The sequence below is a fragment of the Mastigoproctus giganteus genome, chromosome 13 (genome assembly GCF_048544385.1).
Source record: "Mastigoproctus giganteus isolate SK-2022 chromosome 13, ASM4854438v1, whole genome shotgun sequence".
Lineage (NCBI taxonomy): Eukaryota > Metazoa > Arthropoda > Arachnida > Uropygi > Thelyphonidae > Mastigoproctus > Mastigoproctus giganteus.
In genome coordinates, this window is record NC_143587.1 from 74,534,073 (window position 1) to 74,561,108 (window position 27,036).

General features: G+C 36.3%; 1 protein-coding gene across 2 annotated transcripts in view; it reads right to left on the reverse strand.

Annotated features, from left to right (window-relative positions):
* Positions 1-19,703: 19,703 nt before the first annotated feature.
* Positions 19,704-27,036, reverse strand: part of LOC150076170 (exportin-T-like) — a 408,083-nt gene continuing 400,750 nt past the window's right edge. For both annotated transcript variants that reach the window (XM_090387100.1, XM_090387099.1), the window contains exon 27: positions 19,704-19,814. In XM_090387100.1, coding sequence (XP_090243226.1) covers positions 19,788-19,814 — 27 coding nt within the window. In that variant the 3' untranslated portion in view covers positions 19,704-19,787. The remainder of the gene's footprint in view (positions 19,815-27,036) is intronic.

The window sequence follows — 27,036 nt, forward strand, 5'->3', positions numbered from 1 at the left end:
GAAAGAGTCAACAGATGGCAGTGATTCCGTTAGTGACAGTGAAAGTCGTCCTACCATAAATTCGATTGCTTTATGTATATTAAATTTAAATATTAAAAATATGAAAAGGTATGTATGTATTTTGTATTAATCATTTTTACAGTATATGAATATTTTTGAGTTTTGGAACAAATCATCTGGGTTTCCACGATTTCTTATGGGAAAATTCGCTTTGATATCCGAGTGCTTTGGATTACGAGCATGTTTCCGGAACGAATTATGCTCGCACACCAAAGTACCACTGCAGTTCTCTCCTGCTATAGCATGAGTTAACTCTGTACCTCTTTAATACTTCTCCACACATTGTTCTCTCTAAAAAATGGTTCTGATCACTCAAGTGCCTTGGGAATCTGAAAAGCCTCCACCGAAAACCATCTCTTTTAAATCTGATAGTACAAACACAGAGCAGTTTAGGTAACTTAAAGGGGGGGAGCAAAGTTGAAGAATTACAAATGGTGAGCAGTATAGAAGAAGGGCTAAAAGCTAAACTATAACACCACTTTTTTAGAGGCTGTAAGTGAAGTAATATAAACAGTATTCATGTAGAAAACCTGCTTATATAGAAAAAGAAGGGAAAACACCTTCACTGGTCAGGACTGTGTTACTGGGTATGTAATGTTACGGCTATTGCCGCTGAACTTGCTCTTCTAAGTTGAGGGAGTTATCATCAGAACACTATATTCATCCTTTGCCTGCTGGAGTGTATTGTAGCTTCCTCTTGAAGAGATGGGGCATCGACGACAAAACTCCTATTCTTTTCCAGGTATTTTCATTTATTCTTTGTTAGGCAACCTTAATTTTATTTTCTCTAAATTTTCATTTATTTATGATTGCTTGAGCCAGGCAAGGAGAGACATCATCTCACTGGCATTTCCGAGTTTTCACTTCTGAAAATTTTGTTTTTCTTCCATTCATTCTAGTTTTTCATTCTGGAAACCCTAACCTACAAAGAGATATAGTGTCCTTTGTTTTTGGTTTCACCTTGCGTGATGCAGTGAATGCCATAATTGATGGTTACATTCAAGCTAGTAACAATGCAATTTTTCAGCTTATTACAACAGAGGGTATCCACCCCTCTAGCAGAAATTCACTGGTATACAGAAAAAGTGTACTCCAACAACTGTGTCATGTCCATGAGTATGTGAATGGACAAACTGTTATCACGAAAAAAAAAGTAAAACAAGGCAAGGACAGATCACCTTTGCCATAGAGCTCACCCATTTGTCAGAAATGAAAATGTGTTTGCCAATACAGTAAACCCCCGCTATTCGCGGGGGTTACATTCCTGAGAAATGCCGCAAATACCGAAAACGCGAATACTGAGTTATGGCTCCCATGGTAATAAAGGGGTTCCATTCCAAAGTATGAAATATATAAGAAAAACTAGTGTAAAATTTTGTCTATGTATGTATTATATGTACCTTCATAATATGACTATGTACAAAGACAGTACATAGTGAAATGCAAGCATATGGCATCGAAATGAAAATAAGAAACAATTTAATATTAAATGTAATATTTATTAGAAATTTCAAACAAATCTTTCAAACTAGCGCCTTTGCTAGCTAAAAAACTTATCCCGCCAGTGCTATCACCAGTTTCGCTAAAGTGTTGATAAAAGAGTTTTGCCTTTTCACGAATGATGAGTGAACTTAACGGAATTTTATTTTGAGTTCGGTCTTCTATCTGCAGATTTAAAGCCTTTTCCATTTTTTCTAATTTAATATCACGAATTACAGAGCAATTTTTGAAGCAATTAGCACGTTTTCACGGACACTATGGCAGATTTTTTCTTCTGATTTCTTGATTGATTGTACCGTTGACTCATTGATTTTATAATGTTTTGCCACTGAGAAGACGCTTTCACCATTAGAAATTTTATCTATTAACTCAATTTTATTCGCTAATGTCATCACCTTTGATCTTTTCACATTTCCCTTGTTATTCGTAGCCATATTTTTGTACAAGTTAGGAAGAACTTGTCCACAATAAAGTCACTTTCTTCCATTAACACACTCGAAAAAGTCTGTTTTACACTGCAAAACGGTAGATTTATCACTTTTGTAAGCTTATAAATTGATAAATTTATTCAATTTATAAGCATATAAATTAAAAGCGAACGACGAAACCTTCCATGAAAAGTGCATAACACATACTGAACAAGGATTAGCGAGAAACATCCACGCTTGCCATTTTGTCACCCCTCTCCCCCCACCCACTGAGCGCTGTTTTAACTGGGAAAGATAATTTTAGCCACGCCCATGTTTTTTTATGGCGGAAAATGTTCACGGCGCTTTAAAATTCACATTTTTTTAGGTTTCATTTTATATTAAATCAGTGACCGCGAATATGCAAAACTACGAATACAGATACCGCGAATAGCGGGGGTTTACTGTAATGTCAATTAGGACAGATCAGTGTGCAGCAGTTAATATGGCCAGTGATCTAGATATCAGCCAAGAATCTATGCCTATATCACCATTATTCCATTTTTGGGAGACTGAAAAATAATCAGGCAGGATGTTGATTCTGAATGGACAGCAAAGTGAAGGTAAGTTGTCAGTGGTGCCAACAGCAACCAAAACAATTGCAAGGTATAAAAAAATGTAGTGTAAAGATGGGATGAGTACCTAAATTGTGATGATTTTTATTTAAATAAATGGAAAATGGAATACTTAAAAAAAATTTTTTTTTTCTTTTGCCTCTCCCTTTACATCATGTTGAGACAGTAGTTTAGTTTTTTCACACCTTGGCCAAGTAGGAGTGTTCTTCTCCAAAAAGGCTGTTTTACCTTTCGCAAACTGACTATAGATTACATGCAATTTATAGGTAACTATGCCTTACTACCATATTCCTCCCCCCCCCAAATAAAGCAGCCCAACCCTCCATTCTTTTCTTCTCTTTGCACTAGACATGATTGTATGGGGCACTTCTGCCTAGATTAGAAGAATTATTTATCTTACTACTACACTAGATGGATATTAATTCATAATTAATGAATCTTATTTTCCCTCTTATTTTCATGCCTAATCTTGAATTTTTATGTGGGAAAGTGGATGCTTGTTTAAAGCTAAAAAAAAATTGAAATTTTACTGCAATATTTCTCAACCTTTTTTCAGATACAGCTCACTTTTCTATTTCAGGTGGGAATCACAGACCACTTTTATATTTGAGGTAGAGATTATAGACACAAAAATTATTGAACTATATATGCAATTTTGCAGATGATAGAGAGGTTGGCAGAGTGGTTAATAACAATGGTATGCTACTGCAACAGGATCTAGAAAAATCAGGCAGATGTGCTGAGAAATGGTAATTGAGTTTAACATTGACAAATGAAGAGTACTGCATATGGGTAGCAATAACCCCTGAGTAGTGGTAATGGCAAATGATGCAAGAAAGGAAGCTTATATAGCATGAGCCCAAAAAAAAAAAAAAAAAAAACCCTACACAATTCACCCACCTGTATCCTCCGAGAATTTGTCTAGTTCTTCCTTGAATTTATTCAAACCATCTGCTTCCACAATGACAGATGGAAGCCTGTTCCAACAATCAATCACCTTCTGGCTGAAGGCAAACATCTATTCTGCAACCATCCTTCCTCAACTTGAATTTATACCCCCTCGTGTGTAGTCTTGAGGCTATAAACACCTGTCAGATCTCTCTGCAAGTGTCTGATACTCAGGCATTGCATTTTTCAGAACTAAAGCCTTTTTAGGTAAGAGCACCCTTTTGTTCCCTTCACCAGATTTACATCCTAAAGTGAGGCCCCCAAAACCTGTATACAGTGCTCAAGATGCAGCCTAACCATGGCCACATGCAAAGGGATGATCACCTCCTTATCCCTGCTAGCAAAGTTTCTGTATATCATTGACAAAACCCTGTGAAATGTCCTAGCAGCATGTCTGTACTGCTCAGGAATTTCATGCCTGCACAATTCCCCCAAGCCTTTTTTCATTCTCCACTACCCTGAGTGTAGTACCGCACAGTTGATAAGTTACTCTTTGGTTACTGTTACCCATATGTAGTACCTTGCATTTGTCAATGTTAAACTTCACCTGCCATTTCTCAACTCATTGAACCAATTTTCCTAGATCTTGCTGCAATAGCTCACACTGATGACTGTTGTTAACCATCCTGCCAACCTTTGTATCATCTGCAAACGTAGACCTTAAACCTGATATACCTTCATCAATATCATTGATAAATATTGAAAACAACTTAGTGTCCAAGAAGAGCAGCGTCCATTGATAACTATTCTCTGTCTTCCAGTTAACCATTCCTTTATCCATAACAGTAACTTGCTGTTAATGCCATATTCCTCCAGTTTGTACATCAGTCTTTTATGTGCAACTGTATCAATAGCCTTCTGAAATCCAAGTATATGATATCAAAATTATTTTTTGCATCCAGTTCTGGGTCACTGCATCATAGTAACATATCAGATTGGTTAGACAAGACTGCTCCTTAACAAATACATGCTGTGATTGCTGTATAATTTCATTCCTGTCCAGATGGTCCTGCACTACTTCTTTAACCAGTGATTCCATTATTTTCCTTGTAACAGACATTAAGGTAATAGGTCTGTAATTCTTCATGATGCCTTTTGATCTCCTTTATGTAATGGGGATACATTCATACATCTCTAGTCCATAGGGATCTTCTAAATCTAATGATGCTCTCAATTATGACTAAGGGTTTGCTTACCTCCTTTAATATAATTGGATAGATTCCATCTGCCTTTTTTATGTCCATCTTAAACAATTTCTCTTCCACTTTCCTTTCAGTTATCACAAATTCATTTTACTCATCATTGGGGTTTGATAAACTTCTTGCATTCTCTTCCCTAAAGAATTGCTCAGGTGTGAATGTAGATGCAAAATACCTATTCAATTTGTCCTCAATCTGAGCAGGATCATCAAATGGCCCAATATGATTCAACCCCCTATTTATACTGTTAATATAAGAATAGAAGTCTTTGCATTCTTTTGACTTATTGCAGATTACGAGCTTCTCATAATCTGCCTAACCTCCCTTGTCACTTGATTACAGAGTAATATATGTCTACCATATCACCTGATAATTTATATGCATCCCGTGCACTTTTCTCTTACACATGTCTCAATTGTTCATCTGACATCCATTTAGGTCTAAGCCTTGAACAGTATTTCTTTGTTGGTATGATAAGCCTAGCAGTTGGTAACGTCATCAGTTGGTCCCACTACACACAATATAAAAACTGTCTGAGACCACTGTAGACATTCTTTCCAAAAGCAAAAGCCTTTCCCTTAAAGGGAAAGGCTTTTGCTTTTGGAAGGATCATCAACAGCTTTTGCTTTTGTAAGATGGTAAAAGACCCACTGCCCTCAGTGGGTCTTTTACCTGCAGATTTTTAATGCACGAAGAATCACTGTTGATAACCAGATCAAGTGAATTGCTTCCTCTTGTTGCTTGTCTACAGCAGCATGTTAGAGACATGCTGCTGTAGAAAAGTCATCCAAGAAATCCACAAAAGTCTTGCTAGTGTGTGAATGACCAACCTACAAATTCCAGTCAACATCTGGAAAGTTAAAATAGCGCATTGAGACATTCTGATTTGCTGGCATATTCTATTTCCCCTGTACAGCTGTTTGGTGTACTCATCACAGTCATTAGGCCCTTTACTCACTCCTACTCTCAATTTCAGTGCTTATATCACACCCAACTGAACATTGCACTCGTCACCCATGTCAACTGGATGCACTGCCTTATATTTAATATTCTTCTTAACTAAGAGCTGTTGATTCTGTCTGAGTGACACCTATGCTTCTGCTTGTAGGAAAGATGTAGATCTGCTGGAATGGGTGCAGAGAAGGGCAGCCAGACTGAAGGGAACAAAGGGTGCTCTTACCTAGAAAGACTTTAGTTCTGTAAATTGCAGTGCCTTGAGACTAGGCACCTGCAGATCTGATTGAGGTGTTTAAAGCCTTGAATGGTTTGAGTAAGTTGAATGTTAATGGCATTCTTTCACTTGCTGAAACTACACATGAGGGTACATAAATTCAAGTTGTTGAAGGATGGTTGCAGGATAGATGTGTAGAAGTTTGCCATCAGCCAATGGGTAGTTGATTGTTTGAACAGGCTTCCATCTGTTGTGGGAGTGGATGGGTTGAATAAATTCAAGGAAGAACCAGACAAATTCTTGGAGGGTATGGATGGGTGAATTGTGTAGGTTTTTCTTTTGCTGATGCTATATAAGCTTGCTTTCTTGCAAGAATATTAAGTAATTAATTAATATTCAGCTTACTCAATATTCTAATTATTCTTAATTAGAATATTGAGTAAGCTGAATATTAATGGCATTCTTTCACTTGCTGAAACTACACGCATTTGCTATTACTACTACTACTCCTACAATGTTTTCATTTGATGATTTAATCAGCTTCAAATTCATAAAATTTACAATGCTTCTAACATTAGTGCAAGTATACATTCAGCATGTTCTTACTTTTAATTACCCTAAATGCAGCCCTATGTGTTTATTTGTTCCATGATGGTGCACAGCAGGGCCTGAAATCTGTGACACCTTGCTTTCCAGGATACTTCTTGTACCAATAGTAGCAGTGCAAGAATCACTTTCACCTCTGCCTGTGGCTTTAGTTAAGCTATTATTTTGTATATTCCCCCTAAGCTAGCAGTTTTATAACACACCTATCACTGCCTCAATAGCATCAGCAAATATTCTTGGACCCCTTCTATTTGTGCATCCTATTCCTGTAAAAATAGTCTCTCCTGTTAAAAAGCACAGACCATGCTGCAAAAAATTCTAATTCTGTAGTACTATCGGGGTAGAATCACACCTTAAATACTGCATACAGGCCTCATTTCAGGATGTAGAGCTGTAGGAGTGGGTATGGAGAAGGGCAGCAAAATTGGTGAGGGGAACAAAGGGGTGACTTTAATTCTGTAAATTCGAGACTAGGCACCTTCAGGAGATCTGATTAGGTGTTTAAATCCTTGAATGGATTGAGTAAGCTGAATATTAATGGCGTTCTTTCACTTGCTGAAACTACACGCATGAGGGGACATAAATTCAAGTTGAGGAAGGATGGTATTGCAGAACAGATGTGTATGAGTTTGCCTTTAGCCAGCAGGTGCTTTGCTGGAAAAAACTTATATATAGCCAGCAGGTAGATTACTCGAACAAACTATTGTTGTGGAAGTGATAGCTGAAACAAATTCAAGGAAGAACTAGACAAACTATTGGAGATAATGGTTAGGTGAAATGGGAAGTTTTTTTTATTGGCTGATTCCCTATAAGCTTGCTTTCTTGTGTCATTTGCCACTACTAATACTAAATACAGTGTACGATGCTTACTGTGGTCATGAATAGTGGTATCACTTTTATATAGTCATGATTAGATATACACTGAGTGATCACTGAATTATGACCACCTACCTAATACTTCGTAGGTCCTCAGTACAGCAGCTATCTGACGTGGCATTGATTCAACAATATGTCAGACACGTTCGGAAGGTATGGCCAGCCAAGCTGTGTGTAATGCAGTCATCAATGCAGGTGATTGGTGTATCCAGATGCTCGCTATGCCTTTCCATAGTATCCAACAAGTGCTCTATGGGATTGATATCGCAGGGAGTTCAGAGGCCAATTGATATGCTGGAAGTCAGGACTGTGTTCCTCAAACCATTCCTGTACAACAAATGCTCGATGGCTCAGTGCATTGTCATCTTGGAAGACACCATCGCCATTCAGGAAAAAGTGTAACATAGCGGGGTGTACAGTCAGCAAGCAGTTGATAATAGCGGAGACCACTGATACATTGTTCCACCTGCACCAGGGGTCCAAGTTCCTGCCAGTGAAACATGCTCCACACCATACAACCACCTCCACCAGCCTGCACTTTTGATACCATGCATTGTTGTTGACACCAAATCCGTAAACGACTGGGCTAGCCGGGTGGGTAAAGTGCCTGCCTGGCAACCCAAAGGTTGCGGGTTCGATTCCCGCCTCGGGCTTGGATCAAAGTACTGCAAAAACCTTGGGAGGTGCATTATGGCCACAGAAGCCTATGCACCAACAACTAAAAAAAAAAAAAAAAAAAAACCAAATCCGTACACGACCAGCCAGTGTGGAGTAAATAATGTGACTCATCTGACCAGCACACCTTCCAGTCTTCTAACATCCAACTTGCATGCTCTTTGCACCAGGGAAGTCTTTTACGCCGATGAACCTTAGTTTGGAGAGGATGCCATAGGGGTTGTCTGCTGGTAAAGCCCATACATGCGACTCATATTCATGCCAGATATTGTTCTGGGTTGGCCCGTGTTGTATTAAGTAGTCAACTCTTCAACATTGCTGTGCCTGTTCACCTGTACGAGTTGACAGACCCAGCGCTCACCTCTAACATCAACCTTTCGCTGACCTTTGCAATTCTGCCAGTGGATCGTTGTTTTACCATTTTGATGCCAGTCCTGGTATGCTTTAACTACGTTGGCTCTTGAACACCCCGCTAGTTCAGCCGTTTGGGAAATTGAGGCACCCACAATCTATCCTTTATTTTACCCATTACACTTGGAATTTTACTACCTACTAAACCACTGACACCTTATCTATGCTACTAGGCCGACTAACTCTGCATTCTCGTACCTCCCGTGGTCAGTGGGTTGCATTCAGTTTTCATAGGGGTGGTCATAATTCAGTGATCACTCAGTGTATATATTAATACATAGAAAAATGTTTATTGTGATCAACCCTTTAGTGTTTTTTTTTTTTTTTTTTTTGCCTAATCATGGTTTATGCATGTGTATTGGAAGTCATTATGAAACATCCCATTATTCTTGAACTATGTCTTGCTTGTCCAGTTATTGCTTGATAGTTTGTATGGTTGTCATGTCGTTACTCTGGAAAAAGAGTATTGTATCTGTACTCCCACGAACCTTCTTTACAATAGAACATTCGCCCATTTTTAATTGTTGATTTTAATATTTTCTTTATTTTTTGAATGGATTTCCAGAAACGTCATTTTATTTTTATTGACAATTTTCTCAAATAGTGGAGTCAAAGTATTTTGTATTGCTTGTTTTGTTTTCTTTCTGCCCACTCCATCTTTTTATGTACACATTTCTGCCCTGCATCACTAAATACTGCTAAACAGCTATATTCTTGTTTTGTTAATTAAATCAGTTATGCTGTTTCTTGAAGTGATTACAATGATTAATTACAGTGATTAATTATATTAATAACTACTTGTTAAATACAATATGTACTTGTACTTAAGGTACATATATGTTAAGTCGCTGTAAGCACACTTGTATCTCACATCACTCACTCTTAATGTGATTGTTGCCTACTGCAAAAAATAAGCTGTTTTATTGTCAATCCCACAGATTACCTTTATAAGTTATATGGCCCGCAAAAGTTGGGAAACATCACGGACAAACTGCCAGTTTCAAAATATGCAACACTAAACAGTAAGTGTTATAACAGACCAATATTTATAATGTTCAGACATTCTACCACCTTTTCCTAACTTCTTGAGGGGTCATTATGTGCCTACAGAACTGTTAAGCTCACAAATGAAGGGATAATATGAAATACTCTCTCTCATCTGGTGACATTACTACCAGAATGCCTTTCAGTACTTATCAATCAAGGCTGGGTTGAAGGTTGGGGGATTTATAGGGACTTTTGTGATAAGACCATAATTACAACTCAGGCTAAGCAGTATGTTCTTAAATTTTTTGAAAATGCATCCTGAAAAAAAAAAACTTCTTATAGTCCAAAAATCACTGTATCTGCAAATTCCATGGCCTTACTCTGTAATATAAGTGGCAGACAAAAAAACTGCATCACCTTAAGTAACATTTGTTAGTAGTAGCGAAAGTATAAGTTTGTAGCGAAACGTATAAGATACTGTTTGATTATAGTCATTTTGTTTGTTGCAAAGCAAATGTATTGCATCAGCCTTTTCTTTAAATTTGGCATTGGAAGGGTATACATGCTCATTAGTATCCTGTTTTGCGGAGGTGCAAGCATGGCTCCATATGTTCAGTTGACACTAAGAAGAAAAAAAAAAAGTGCAGCTGTTGCTCTGTCCTAGGAAGGGCTTTCAACGCATGCTATCGTTGATAAAATAAGCTGCCACCTGTATACTGGGTGCTGAAATTAAAGCGTGAAACTGGTGATATGAAGAGAAGACCTGGATCAGGCCATAAAAGTGTGACTACGCCTTTCCAAGATCTATATTTTAAATGGCTATGCCTTTGTAAATGCCATGCTAGTGCTCCTAATCTAAAACCAAACTTTGAGATGGCCTCTGATGTTGAAACAAGCGCATGAACCATCCAAAGATGGCTTTCGGAATGTGGTCTTCATTCCTATCGGCCCAAGAAGAAGCCTTTGTTCACCCAACAAATGAGCAACGGGACACAGTCATCTTTTCTGATGAATCGAAATTCAACTTGCATGGCTCGGATGGGAAGCGATATGCCAGAAGACGAAAATCGAAGGCATACCATCCTGACTGCATAACACTGACTGTAAAGTTCCCCGCCGGTCAGATGGTCTGGGGATGCATAACAAGCAAAGGGGTGGGGCGAATTAACTTTATTAATGGCTGCGGAAATCTATGTGCAATCTTGGAAGACTGCCTGAAACCTGTTATTAGGAATCACCACACAGATGTCCAAAACTGCATTTTTCAACAGGACTCAGCATCTTGCCACACAGCAAAGGTAAGTTTTATGCTATTTAGATTTAATGATGTTTGTCTTGTTTCACAAGGCTTAAAATATACTTACACCAATGTTTTCCCTTAAGGTGCAGTCATACCTTAGAAATGCTGGCATTACTGTGTAGGACTGGCCCAGCAACAGGCCAAATTTGAACCCTATTGATAATTTGTGGTACATAATGTCGTCTAAAATTGCTCAGAAGGCAACAAGTAAGATTCAGCTGCAGGAGAGCATTGTAAGAGTATGGTACCACGAAATTGGGCAACCATATATCCAGAAGTTGATCTATGCCAGATCGTTGCAAGGTTGTAATTGCAGCTCGAGGAGGAACAACAAAAATATTGAGGACTTATTTTGCTGATTTACAGTACATAATATTATCACATTAAATTATTTTTGTTTGTACACATAAATGCAATAAAATATATGTTTGGTTGTCATGATTGCCACTTGTATGATTTCTCATATTTCCATTAATTGCGCATTTTACCCTTTGGAAAGGTATTCATGGCAATTAGGTATATCAGGTGGTCTTTTTATTGGATTTCATTCACAGAGATATATCCCATCTAACAAATGCATTTCGAACATTTCTGCAACCCACAAGCATCACAAAACATATCTTCATCAATGATATTGATGAAGGTATGTCAGGCTTAGTGTTGAAGTTTGCAGATGATACAAAGGTTGGCAAGATTGTTAATAACAGTAATGGCAGTGTGCTACTGCAACAGGATCTGGATAATTTGGACACATAGGCTAAGAAGTGGCAACTGAAGTTTAACCTTGACAAATGCAAAGTACTGCATATGGGTAGAAGTAACCCGAGAGAAACGTACCAACTGTGTGGTACTACACTTAAGGTGGTAGAAAATGAAAAAGACCTGGGAGTAATTGTGCAGTCAGATATGAAGTTTTCTGAGCAATGCAGACAGGTTGCCAGGGCAGGTCATGGTGTTTTGTCAATGATATATAGGAATTTTGCTAGCAGGGAAAAGGAGGTGATTGTCCCTCTGTATAGGGCAATGGTCAGGCTATGCCTTGAGTACTGCGTACAGGTCTGGAGGCCTCATTTTAGGAAGGATGTCGATTTGCTTGAGCGTGTACAGAGAAGGGCAACAAGATTGGTGAGGGGAATGAAGGGATCCTCTTACCAAGAGAAGCTTAAGTTCTGCAAATTGCAGTGGCTGGAGACTAGGCACCTGTGCGGTGATCTGATTGAGGTGTATAAGGCCTTGAATGAGTTGAGCACGCTGAATTCTGATGGGATCCTTCCACTTGTTCAGATTACGAACCTAAGGGGCATAAATTCAAATTAAGAAAAGACAGATGTAGAATAGATGTGCAGAAATTTGCCTTTAGCCAGCGGATGGTTAATTGCTGGAACGAACTTCCATCTGTCGTGGAAGTTGATAGGTTGAATAAATTTAAGGAGGAACTGGACAGGCATTTGGAGGGAATGGTGTGTTTTTTTTTTTGGCTGATGCTGCATAAGCTCATACACTTGCTTTCTTGCATCACATGCCACTACTACTACTAACACATTTGCAAAATTCACAAGTGATGCAGTTTTTTTGTCCCCCACTGTATAATATATGCATGTTCATATATAAAGTATTTTTTATCATCTGTTCCACATGTGTAACTTCAGACAAAAGTGGATGTGCTCTTTTTGCACATTCACCTTCTCCCTTTGTGGCAATATGGCAATTTCACATCGTGGTGAAGACCAAACGAATTTCTAAAGATCTCTTCAATTCAGACTGTACTTAGTTTACCTTAGGTGGAGGGTGCAAGGTTTTATCTTGTGAGTTATTATGTCATCAATGTTCCTGAAAACTAACAGATCTTACTGAACATTTAGGGGCCATAATGAAGTGTAAAATAAATAAATGTTAGCCTATAATAAACAAGGTAATCTTCAGTATTATGGAAACAAATCCAAAATACAGCTAGGGAAAAATAAATGTTAACCAAAAATCTAGAGGCATCCATGCATAACGCTATAATTTACCGAAGAGTGCATCACTGAGAGGATACACTGGAAACAAATTCTGTACCACCTACAAATATGTGGGAGGCAGGGGCAGTAATTAGCATTAGTTGAGGCATATGATGCAAGAAAGCAAGCTTATACAACATCAGCAAAAAAAAAAAAACCTCTACTCATTTCACCCATCCAGTCACTCCAATCATGTTCTTTAAGGAGATTGGACTGAACCATGTATATAACTGCATTTAAAAAAATGTGGACTGAAAGTTTCAGCATACCAATACAAAACTGCATTAGTTCAAATCCACAGTTGTTTCACCCTAGTCATCACAACTGATAATGCCAACATAAGATTTTTTAAAAGTGTTTTGATTTTTAGCTGTAATGAAACATGGTGTTAAGTGATTAATAAAAGTGGTAGCAATAATATCTTACTAAAAATGAACTGGAACATTACAGATAGAATGACAGACTTTGCCAATTAATGACCATACAAAAATGTAATCAACTATTCAGTGGAATTCTGGTATGTTTGATATTGCAATATTTTTTAACCTTTATTTCTGTGACCTGTTTTGAGAAAGCCAAAATCCTCAAATGTCCTAACCTGTTCAAGAGTGAGTTTATAAGCTTGTGTAGCCACAAAGGTTGTTTTTGTTTTCAAAATATAAAAATTAAAACTTTATTACATAAATTCTTTTAAATATTAATTTTTTTATATCTTGGCTGCCCAATATCAGAGCAAAATTATTTAAAAAATCAAATCTGAATTTGAAAAAATTTGAAAATATTAATCATTATTACCCCTTTTTTTGATGTGATACTACTGTCTTCATCACTTTAATTTCATTGATCTTGTGGATTTGAATTCCAGGGAATTTTGGCTTCTATAAGCCAAAGTCAGAAAACAATGGTTAACAGGCATAATCTTCTAAGATTTTAAAATCCATTTGTACTGTCATCCATTATAAACTGCCTCTACAATCACTTAGAAGCATAGATTATAGTTAGCAGCACCAACTGTAAGATTTGTATTGTGCACTGAAAGGACAGAATTCATGGGATACCTGGTTCCTGGGCAACACAATGCTGCATTCACATAGATGGTAATTCGATGTCAGTATGGATAAATGTCGTGAGTTAACAGATTTTGAAAGAGAGAGGATAGTGGGTGTCAATGCATGGGTCACTCTATCGCAGAGGTGGTACAGAAATTGCACTATCACCATTCGACAGTATCAAGAGTGTATCGGAAATACAGCATTTCATGAAAAACATCTCATCGTGGACAGCACTGTGGGCGGAGAAAGGGGAGTGGAAGAATGATGTCTATCTCGCATTATTTCAGCCAACTGGAGAGTGACAATGGCACAGATCACTGTCGATTTCAACGAGGGAGGTGCCCGAAATGTCTCCACCACCATCAGGCAATCATTAGCTGCAATAAGTTATGGGAGCCACAGACCCACCAGAGTCCCATTGCTAACACAATGACATAGAACTCTATGTCCTCAACAGGGCAAAAGAACATTGGCACTGGATCTTGGATGATTGGAAACGGGTCTCCCGGTCCGATGAGTTACATGAAGTTCCGGAACTTCATGTAACTAAGCAGATCAATTAAGGTGAGTACCGTCTATTAAGCTTTCAGTACTATTCACATTATTAAGTCGATTATACAATGGTACATTAAGCTCTATAAATCATCTAAGTGTCCTGTTTACAGTCATTTCGAGCAGACGGGAGGATGCATATTTGGTGAAAACCGCACAAAGCTATGCACCCATAATGTTAACAAGGAACTATTCAGGCAAGTGGACAGTCGATAATGGTCTTGGGCATGTTCAACTGGCACACATTGGGACCTCTGGTACACCTAGATGCATCTCTGAATGGTTCATGTTATGTGTCCATTCTTGCAGACCATATGCATTCCTTCATGGTCATCGTGCACACACAGGGCACGATGACCATGAAGCAGGACAATGCACCTACCCCCAGAGCCGTGGTGACTAGAACATGGTTCAAAGAGCATTCTGCAGATTTTACTACGATGGAATGGCCTCCCCGGACATGAACCCTGTGGAGCATCTTTTGGATGCTGTAGAAAGGTCCATTCGAGCTTTGGATCCTCTACCCAGGAATGCGACAGAATTATGGACAGCAGTGCAGCAAGCATGGATGGAAATACTTGTGAAATGCTTTTGTGAACTAGTGGACTCGATAATTCACCATGTGACTGCCCTTATCCAGGCGAAAGGTAGGCCTACCTGTTACTAGCTAGGTATCCCACGATTTCTGTCCATTCTTTGAAACAACCTTGAAAAACATACATGTACATATGTTGCAAAAGGATCATAAGAAGTCTTAATTCCCTTCTGTGCTTTAATTTCTTTTGGTACATATACTCCAGGATATTGTTCAAGATCTTGTTGAGAATGGTGGAATACTACAGGTTTCAGTTTTTATAGTCTATATCTAGTGCTATAAGATTCTAAAACATTTCATATCTTCATGAAATTCTTTACCAATGTTAACATTAGGTATTTGATTCATGGTATAGGATTTCATAAAATGGAGTATTTTTTGGTGTTATTAACTGAAATATGATATCAAAAAATTATTTTGGTTAGTTTACAACTATTCAAGAATTTACATAACCACAATGTATTCCACAATATTTTTTATTACTTCAATTATAGTACAAGGCATGTATTTACATATACTTGCCTATTTATTTATGTTTATCAAGAAAGAACAATATTTACAAACCTAAGACAAATTCCATAGTATATAAATCAAGTTTTTAAGACTTTTTCACAATGTACATGTTCTTTGGAATTTCATAACATCTAGCTGCAGTCATGTAAAAAATTTCAGTCAAAAGTCATGTACTTTCTTGGAAATTAGCTCCATATGGTTATATCTGAAGTTTTCTTAATTCACTATACATAGGACTTATTACATGTATCCCCCCATTTGTCTCACTATGCTGTTTTCTTCGGTTAACTTAGATTAGATTATCTGAATTGCTTATTTCCTGTTACAGTTCTACCACACTGTTTTGATTTACTATACAGAGCTAAAGAGTAGCATTTAGAAAAATATATTAAGCAATTTACTAGGAGAGTATCCATGAAAATATTTTTCAATATAAACGCAGTCTGTGTGGTATGTGGGTGAGCATAAAAATTTTGATTAAACCATGATACTATTCTAATGAAATGACTGGTTATTAAATATATTTAAGCTAACAAGTTATATACAATATATTATGAGAGTGTGCATCTCCTGATTCACTAATCACACTCAAGGAGACAACTTGTCACAAAGATACCTTGTCTAATTCTTCACTAAAGAACATTATCTGGTGAAAATTATAAATATTCTGCCATTACATAAGAATCTTCAAAATCGTTTTAGTTTCTGCCTGCCTTTATAATTATCAATAGAACTTACTATTGTGTACATATAAATATATGTAAAAAAAAAAAAAAAAAAAAACTAAAAAAGCCATATGCTATGGCAATAAGGCCTCAAACTACAAAAACTTAACATATGTATAAGCCAGTATAATGCACCATTTCTATACATAGCAAGTATAAATGCTGTTTTGCAAACTTAGTTTCGCTTGAGTGCACTAACTTATACACACCTTAAAATTTACTTGAAATTCTTTGTTTAAATTTTTGTTAATGGCACATTTAAAAAACATGCCATTAGAAAAAAATAGTACTTATTTATATTCTTATTAACTTTTACTGAAACACACAGTATTAGTGATAATTGTTTTTTAATCACAAATTTTCAGAATATTTTACTAATTTCTTTTTTATTTGAACAGTAAGGCAAATGAAAGCTCTGTAGGCTGTCTGAATATAAATACGAAAATTAGAAATCCAGACGTATATAAGTAGTATTGTTAATCTGCTTACTAAGCATCAAATTAAATTCTTACACAAAATTTATTTTAAAATAAAATCAAATTGTTAAGGGCAATTAATAATGCAATAAGTTTGAAGTATGCAACACTGCTGATGAAGCTAGTTATTATGCTTATTTCATACTATTTTATGAACACATTACAAAATAAATGTTAGACAGCAAATTTTTATCAAATTTTTCCTGTGAAAAAAAAAAAAAAAAAAAAAATGATTTTTGAGCAATATTATTACTTATCATTTTAAAATTTTATCAACTTCTGCAGTACTTTGTGAATCCTTTCTAATTTTAAGATGGAAATTTATATTTATTATAATACTGGTTGACACTAGCTAACTACTGAAAAGGGAATTCCAGGGGGGTCACCTAGCATATTAACTGAATAATTACTAAGAATCTAAATATTCTTTGAAAATGTTATACTTAATATTTTATTTATTTATTTTTTTTTTTTTAGAGATGATTTGTCTTTATGGAATGCTTTGTTTCTTATTTTAATAAGAAATAACACTGCGCATTACTTTACTGGCTTGCATGCTTACCATCAGCAACATTAATTATATGGATTTTTCTTGTTCCCAATGGCAGGAATGATAGTGAATGTAAACAAAAAATAAATAAATGAAAAATACTAATAAAAAGGAAGATGGAATAAGCAAGCAACATTGAAATATACCTCACAAATAATTCTTAGAGTTGTGCTTATTCTAAAATTTAAAATAGGCATTTCATTTAGAACATAAAAGAAAATTTATATAGTGTCTATATAGGTTTAAATTTAAGTAGAGCAAAACACTGCACTCTATATTTTGAAAAATCAAATGGCTTATTGATACCAATATTGTAAAATAAGCATTTCCTGCACCAAGACACATAAATTTCTAAATAAAATTGAATTAATGTAAAGATCCAGATTCAATCTGAGATTCCACCTTTATGACCAAATGCTAAGCCAGAGCAGTGACAAGAGTCTTTAGAGAGTTTTTCTCAATTAATATTTGTCCTCTGAACAGATATGAATTGAAAGAACTCTGCTCATATAATCTATCCTCTTAATGTCTAGTCTACTCCAGCTTAGCAAATGACCTTGATAATGGGATTCCATAGTGGACCAGATATGTTGACATTAATGCAATTTTATTTAGTAAACTGAACATGTCTTGTGTAGGGTATAATTTATTTCAGCTCTTCGTATAAAAAAAAAATCACTGAATTGTCAATCTCATATGATGCCTTTTACACAACATATAAGATACAGGTTTAAATATATCATTAATAAGAAATTATTGCAATAGCAAAGTGACAATAAGACCTCCTTTGCAAAAAAAAAAAAAAACTCCCCCCCCCCCCAAAAAAACCCTTATATCTATCACTATGTATAAACAAACTAACAAGAATTTTTATTGCATAAACATTTCAAGAATTATGGTCGCATTTAAATGGCAAAAGTAATGGATATCAGTTTATCTTACCAAACTTACAAGTGTCTACACTGTCTTTAAGAACAGGAATTCTCTTTTATTTACACAAGATAGAAGCAACCTTGAAAAAACTTTATTTTGTTATCATTCAGCTTATATTAGAGAGCTTTGAACATATGCCATACTGAATTTTAATACATGTGACTTATTTTAAAAATGACTTCACATTAAAATTATGGAACACACTAACACCACAGGAGAATCAACACATTATTTTCCATTCCATGTTACAAAAGTCTGATATTTTTGGAAGATTTTCTGCATACTTCACTACAGTAAATATGATATTAGAAATAAAATAAAACACTTTCTACACTAAGTTAAGCTATCCTAGCTCAAAATGTGCACTGATGAAATCACCACAGAATCAAGTCAAGGGCATGTTACAAATTTCTGATGGTAGTCCTTTAAAATGAATCACATTTGTGAATTTGGCCTTTCAGTTTTTATTTTATTGTCAAAACTATTTACTTTGTTTATGTCATTAATATTGCACTTCTGTATGGTCAAGTGGAATGCACTTGAAAAGGATGAATTTCCAAAATGGCATGGAAATTCTTTAATCAGATTGCAGAATAATAAAAGTTTTGATGCTAACTGTAATGTTAGTGTGTTGAAAAATGTCTAATGTTAGAAAAATTTTAGATCTATCATAAATTGATGTATATATATAGTGGCGAGTAGAAATTCCATACAATATGAAATGTAATACCCACTACATGGAAACAGATAATGAAAGTCACAAATCATCTTCATGGGATACATTAATGGCTGTTACTGGCAATAAAAATGGTGACAGCAAATAGTAAGCATAAATTATGTAGAACACTTTAGTTTTGGTTTTATAATATCAACAATTTATATAGCCTTCCAGTGCAATTTGTAATAGATGCAAATTATTTCAGTACAATTTGTAACAGATGGTAGAACACAAGAAGTGTATAAGGATGAATTATACTTATAATAAAATTTCATCCTATGCTCACTCTAAACAAACATCACAAATCCAGCTTTGAATTACATATTACATTCAGAAATAAGCCACTTTTTTATACCATTTTAAGGATGGACAGGCACAGGTTTCCTTTCATGTATAGAACAGTATAAACATATCTTAAAATACTGTTCACTGACTTCATAGACAAAAGACTACAAATTATATTACAAAAAAAAAAAAACCCATTTACTACCCATTTCATTTAAATATAAATTTTTAAATGAAAAATGATTTAATCTTTCATAAGGATATATTTACATAAATATGTTTATCGTATCAAATCTATACAAAAGGTAATGCTTTATATATGTGCTCTTCATTACATATATAAAGAAGCAAGTGAAATCCTATTGACAAAATTTTTAATTTTATAATCTAGGAAGCATCTAAAAATCAGGCCTTTATTTCAATTCTTGATGTGCAAAAAAGATTAAAAACATAAGAGAAGATATGGTTTGAAATATAAAATATTAAAGAATTGCTTAATCCTTTACATTTCTTAATATTTACACATTTCTTTTACTGTTGCTTTTTAAGGAAGATAGCTTCTGTACATATCTACTTTCTTCACACTATAAATGTAATATATTTTCACTTCAGGCTAGGATCGAGCTTGCTGAAAGAATAACTAAAATGGTAATAAAAAAAAGCAATTAAAGTATATAATAAGTAAAAAAAAAACACACCATTAAATCAAATTATAAATTTCATCCTTATGGTAATTTTTTCCTCCAGTTATACAAAATCTTTAAAAAAATTAAAAAAAGCTTTGGAATAGCTGATATACTTGAGCATAAATCCATGCTATTCAAACACTTTTAAAAACTAAATATTTTAAAGTGTACTATACTGCAAAGTGCTATGTAGGGAGGGAACTTCTGATTTTCCCAGGCTGCCTCTGAAAGTCAATGTAAAACTTCAGGTAAGAGATTACATTGGTTATGCATTTGCTTTTTTGCTGACTGAAAATTATTAGTATATCTAATAATTAGTATTATTAGTATTTCATAAAAAAAAAAATAAAAAGCCTGTGTGACTAATAAAAACCAATTTTTATTAGTCATATTTGTTTGTTTGTCCTAGCATACTCCACTTTTCAAAACCTGAACATTACATTTACTGCAATGCATTTTTGAGTTTCAAAGAAAGAAAAAGTTTGTATTTTGTAAACTCAATGGGTATAACACATACTGTAATTACATTTTAATTAAAATTGCTTATAAAAACATTAATATGAAAAGCATATCTGTGAAAAAAAAGTTCAATACTTTTTTTTTTCACTAGAATATAAAACACAGTCTTATTAAATTACATTACAGAATGATAAACATACAGTTAGTCCCATCACAGCAATGGTGGTGCCAGGGGTTTACAATACATTTACAAAAGAGATACATATGAGAAAAACATATATGTTACATCAGATTATTGGAAGGCAACAAAGCACAGTTCTACATTTTCAGTTCAGCGAGGATTCCCTTCCTGTATTTTTTATTGTTGACCACTTCTTGAAGGTCCCGTCGATGGCTTGCAGTGAGGGCAGCATTTGCTTTGGCAGGAATCTGCCAGTTGATACTAGCTGGTTATGGTTTGCTAGCAGCTCTGCTGAAGACAGGAGATAAGGGGGAGGAATGTGCCAAGAGCAGTGATCCCAGAAGTTCGGCTCTATAATTTTACCCGTGGCCATCTTGATGGTGAACAGCAGCCTTCTTTCTCCGATGTAGGATCGGAGCCTGCACAGTTGAAGGGCATCTGCTAACTGTGTTGATCTGAGAGCTGGGGGAAGGTGAAGTTTGGTGTTAGCCCATTTTAGAAGCCAGAATTCGGCAGAGAATATCCTTTTAATGTTGGATTCAGCAGCCAAGGCCCATATCTCTGAAGCATACAGTATTGCCGGGTATAGGTTTGATACGATGTATCTTTTTACCAGGTATTTTGTTGTTGTTTGTTATTTGGTTTTTAGGAGCATTAGCAACTAAGGGGATATGCAGTGGTCATTCCCTGACCTTTCTCCATCCTCTGTATTTGGTGGTCATGAGCTCGTGTGCTACGCACTGCTGCTCCTGCTCACCTGGCTACAGAGGTTCCTTACCAGGTGTGGGTCGGTGGTGTGGAACAGCTGTTGTTCGGTGACCCAGCGTAGTGAATTCAGCCTTAACTGCATAAGGTTTATGTGATCGTTGAAAGACAGTTTGGAATCGAAAGCGACCCCCCCCCAGATCTTTGTGCATTTGAACACTTGGAACTGAGGAGCAGTTAAGCACAGGTTTCAATGTTGTTGGGCTGTCCTTTAGTGAATAAATTATTTGTGCCAATTTTAGGGGGTTGATTTGGAGGTTGAAAGTATTAGGTGGTCAGCCAAGTCCTGCAGTTTGCTATTGATTTTGGCTGCCGATATCCTAGTAAGGAGCTTGACATCGTCAGCATATGTGATCCAATTGCACTTGTTCACAAACGGCACCATGATTGCTGAGAAGAGAATGCCAGACAGGACCCTCCCCCCTTGAGGCACACCTGCTCAAACCATACAAGGCCTTATACACCTCAATCAGATCACTTCGCAGGTGTCTAATCTCCAGATGCTGCAATTTGCAGGACTTAAGCCTTTCTTGGTAAGAGGATCCCTTCATTCCCCTCACCAATCTTGTCACCCTTCTCTGTACGTGCTCAAGCAAATCTACATCCTTCCTAAAATGAGGCCTCCAGACCTGTACGCAGTACTCAAGGTGTGGCCTGACCATTGCCTTATACAAAGGGATAATCACCTCCTTTTTCCTACTAGAAAAATTCTTGTATATCATTGACAATACTCCATCACCTGCTCTGGCAGCCTGTCTGCACTGTCAGAAAACTTCATATCTGGCTGCACAATTACTCCCAGGTCCTTTTCATTATCTATCACCCTAAATTTAGTAGCACACAGTTGGTACTACATTTAGAAGATACAGAACAACAGAAATTTGCTGAAATTCACTACACTCAACTTGAAGTGGGACCCTATCATCAGCTTTACCAACAATTTATACTTACAAGTGGGGTGTCTATCATCAATGGAAATATCCATGGAAAACCTTAGGAATGTAGTTATTTTAAATTGGTATTAGAGAAGAAGTGCATCCACCACTGACGGGAGTAATATGTGTAAGAAGATAGTAATTAATCCAGGGATGTTACTCATGGTATACAGGTATCTCTTATGTTATGCAATGCTTTTCAAGTTAACACAAATCAGTAACGAGTTTTGCCCTACATGACAATTTCCACAATTGTAATCACATAATGTGCTCAATGATACTTGTACTGCCAAAATATTTCATTTTTGTGCAATTTCCTATAATTTGATTGCAGCAGATTTGTTCTCATATGATTTTCTGCTATAGTTATTTAACAATTTAGGATCAAACATTTTTTATTTGAAATGGCAACTCGTTCATTTCTATGTAATTCTTGCTATCCTTCCACAAAAAAAAAAAATTAAATGAGAATGAATGTAGGAGAATCCGAGTCCAGAGCAGCACAGACTAAGGAGTGAAAACAACTATGTAAACTTTTGTTTTAATCAAAGGAGAATGATCTGAATGATCAAAATCTGTGCTCCTGAACTTACTCCTATTCTCTGCTGCATTTTTTCACTTTCTTATTCCAAAGGTGTTTTTCCTTCTGCTTGGAAATTTGCTCATATCCAGCCAGTTCCTAAAAAGGGTGACAAATCCCTCTCATCCAATTATCGTCCCATTGCAATTACTTCTACTCTTTCTAAAGTAATGGAGAAATCGATTAACCGCCAACTCTTAAACTACCTAGAAACCTGCAGTCTGATCAACGATTGGCAGTATGGATTCCGTCAGCATCGATCCACTGGTGTTTGTTTGTTATTTGGTTTTTAGGAACATTAGCAACTAAGGCCATATTCCTCCGGGATATGCGGTGGTCATTTCCTGACCTTTCCGCATCCTACGTATTTGGTGGTGACGGGCTCGAACACCGGTCTAATCAAGAAGCGTGTGCTATGCACCGCTGCTCCTTCCCACCTGGCTACGGAGGCGCCGATCCATTGGTGATGTTCTGGCTTATGTTACCCATTTATGGACTAATTCAATGGAAAGGTTCGGTGAAACACAAGTAGTTGCTCTTGACATCTCAAAGGCTTTCGATCGTGTTTGGCATAAAGGTCTTCTAAACAAGCTTCCATCTTATGGTGTGCCAACTGTTTTTAGTAATTGGTTATCCAGTTTTCTCTCTGATCGCTCACTGAGGGTGATGGTAGATGGCTCTCTGTCTTCTAACTTCTCTACTAATGCCGGTGTCCTCCAAGATTCAGTTCTTTCCCCCACTCTTTTCCTCTTATATATTAATTACTTTCTTCCATTGACTGGAAATCCTATCCATAGTTTTGCCGATGCTGGCACATTGCATTCCACTTTCCATTTTGAGAAACCTTGCTCTGCTCTATCAGCTTCAACTTCTCGAAAATCTGCTACCAATTCCTTAAATGCGGATCTTCAGGTAATTCTCCAGTGGGGCAAAGACAACTTAGTTGATTTCAATCCTTCTAAAACTCAGTCTTGTCTTATATCTCGCAAAAAGGATTCTTCCGCTCCTATGCTTATCTTTGGTGACACTCCGATTTCTAGGCAAAATGACATATCTCTTTTGGGGATTACCCTGACTTCTAATCTCTCTTGGCACAAACACATTACAAATATTGCTTCCTCTGCATCTAAAAAACTTGGTTTTCTCTTTCGCTCTCGGCGTTACTTTTCTTCCAAACAGCTGTTCACTCTGTACAAATCTCAAATCTGCCCTACCATGGAATATTGTTCCCACATCTGGGGTGGTGCCCCCAAAACCTCTCTCAGGCTTCTTGATTCCATTCAGAAGAGGGCAGTTAGATTAATTAATGATTCATCTCTAACAGAGTCTCTCCACTTGCTGTCTCATAGACATACTGTTTCTGCTGCATGCCTCTTCTACAGATATTTCCACGGGCACTGTTATTCTGAATTGGCTTCTATAATTCCTGCTCCCTCTTTCAAAACAGTCCAAACACGTGCAGCCACCAGCTAACATCAATTTACTGTCCAACTTCAAACTCACAGAACCATCTTTTCATCTTCCTCATTTATTCATTCAACTGCCATTTTCTGGAACAACCTTCCTTCGCACATATTTCAAGTTCAAGTCCAATATCAACAAATATCTTCTTTCATCTTCTCAACCTCCAACCCAAGCACAGTACTAAGTACTATAGGTTCTAATACCTCTCGTGTTTGGGGTTTATATAAAAAAAAATAAATAAATAAAATAAATGAGAACGAATGTAGGAGAATCAGAGTCCAGTGCAGCACAGACTAAGGAGTGAAAACAACTATATAAACTTTTGTTGTAATCAAAGGAGAATGATCTGAATAGGCTGATGGAAAACACAGTAGAACCCAGATAAGAAGTTTCCCAAGGCAGTGAAGGTTTAGAACTTCTTATGAGGGAAAACTTCTTAGAAGGGAAAATTACCTAAGGGTATAAAATATTAACTACACAAATGAAAAGATACACACAAGTTAAAGATAATTTTTAAGTACTATTTCAGAATTAATAAATACAGGCAAAACCCCATATAACACAGTACTTCTACAACACAGTTTGAGAATTGCGGCAAATCTCGCATAACATGGTATTTTTGGGCTTTTGTGCTGGGAAAACCATGCTACTATGTTAGATATAATTTTAAATGTTTCCAATCCTTTTTTCTGAATCCTTTCTGTTGACTTGCTAATCTTTATCGCCTTCATGATATTTTTCCAAAGCACATTTCTGGAGGTCGCTACCATAAAACAATAAAAACAATTTTCACTTTCTGGTTTATTGGCCTTTTCTGTTAGTGTAATGAATTATAAATGGGTGGTAAACTCTATCTTCTTGCAATTGCTATAGTACCAATAGCTGGAATTCTGTGCATTTTCATGTTATTATGGTAAAATGTATTTCCCCTTCGATGAAATATTCAATCATATAAATAACATAAATAAATTTCCAGAAACTCATTACTCCGTATCGTGTTTGTTGCAACTCGTGCATGCTGTGTTCTTTGTTATTAATTGCTTATCATTTTCACGCATCATTTAACTTTGTTAATTTATTGCTGCTAAACACAATCCCTTCTGTATTTTGTTGGGAGATCCCTGGGTACTATTGTACTTGTGCGAGACCATAAAAAATTGCGACTTTGAAGCGTGCAGTTTGTCACTTTTATTGTGACAGAGAGCAGAAGGTACAAGAAATCTAGGTGCTGCAGAAGGGATTGTGTTTAGCAGCAATAAAGAGGAAGAAAATTAAATGAATACACATTATCTGACATATCAGTATCACAGTTTGTAAGATAAGACATTTGTTCAGTTATTACTGTTTAATAATTTTGACTTTCCTATTAATTGTATCGTATTCTGTTAAACTTGTGACTTTATGTAAGCCCCTATAGCTGGTGCATCAGTTGTCCCAGAGCAAGCTAAGCATTGCCAGCATGTTTTCTGTACTGTATAGATCACATATGGGCAACCCCTGGCCCGCGGGCCATATCCGGCCCTCTACTTCTTTTGATTCGGCCCTAATCTATTTCAGCGAAGTTTGTCTGATTCATGGTGGGAGAAAACGTGTGTTCTACTAACTCACATTAAGCTGACGTCATATGACTTGTGCAAAACACACCATGTTTTCTCCTACCAAGGTCTTTTTCTCACTTTGACTAGTAGCTGTGTGAATGTGTTACAATGTGTCAGTTCGGTGCCTGCATTGATGTTATGTTCTGTTTGGTGCCTGCGTTGATGTTGTGTTCTGTTCGGTGCCTGCGGTGTAGAAGACAGTTCTGAGTATCGCTTATAAATTTGGGACAATGTCAGGGGTTATGTCAAAAAAAAAGAAAAGTAGATGTAGAGAATCGTCAATTTCGAGACAACTGGACGGAGGGTTATTATTTTATTCTGAACAAAGGATTTCCTGTATGTTTGCTGTGCAAGCAATCCGTATCTGTCAACAAAGAATACAACTTGAAGAGACATGCAGATCACCGAAAATTGATGGACAACTACAAAAGATGAAATACAGAAGTTGAAGAAGAACTTGGATACCCAGCAGCAAATGTTCAACAAGCAAAGAACGCAGCACCACAGCATTGCCAAAGCCAGCTTTGTGGTAAGCAAAAAAATCGTGAAACATTCGAAGTCATTTGGTGAAGGAGAATTTATCAAAGAATGTCTGCTGGATGTTGCAAGTATAATATGTCCTCAAAAGGAAAAAGACTTCGAGAATATTCGTTTGTTGAGATGTACTGTTGTCCGACGGATAGAAATTATGGCTGATGATATCAAAAAAAGTTTAAAATAGAAGATTGCTAGATTGAAAGAATTTTCAATTGCTTTGGATGACAGCACCGATGCCTCCGATACAGCACAACTAGCAATATTTCTTCGAGGAGTTGATGTGGATTTCAACATCACAGAAGAATTATTGGGGCTTTGGCCATTAAAAGGAATAACTACAGGTGAAGATATACAGTAAACCCCCGCTATTCGCGGGGGTTACGTTCCTGAGAAATGTCGCGAATACTGAGTTATGGCTCCCATAGTAATAAAGGGATTCCGTTCCAAAGTATGAAATATATAAGAAAAACTAGTCTAAAATTTTGTCTATGTATGTATTATATGTACTTTCATAATATGATTATGTACATAGACAGTACATAGTGAAATGCAAGCATATGGTATCGAAATTAAAATAAGAAATAATTTAATATTAAATGTAATATTTATTAGAAATTTCAAACAAATCTTTCAAACCAGCGCTTTTGCTAGCAAAAA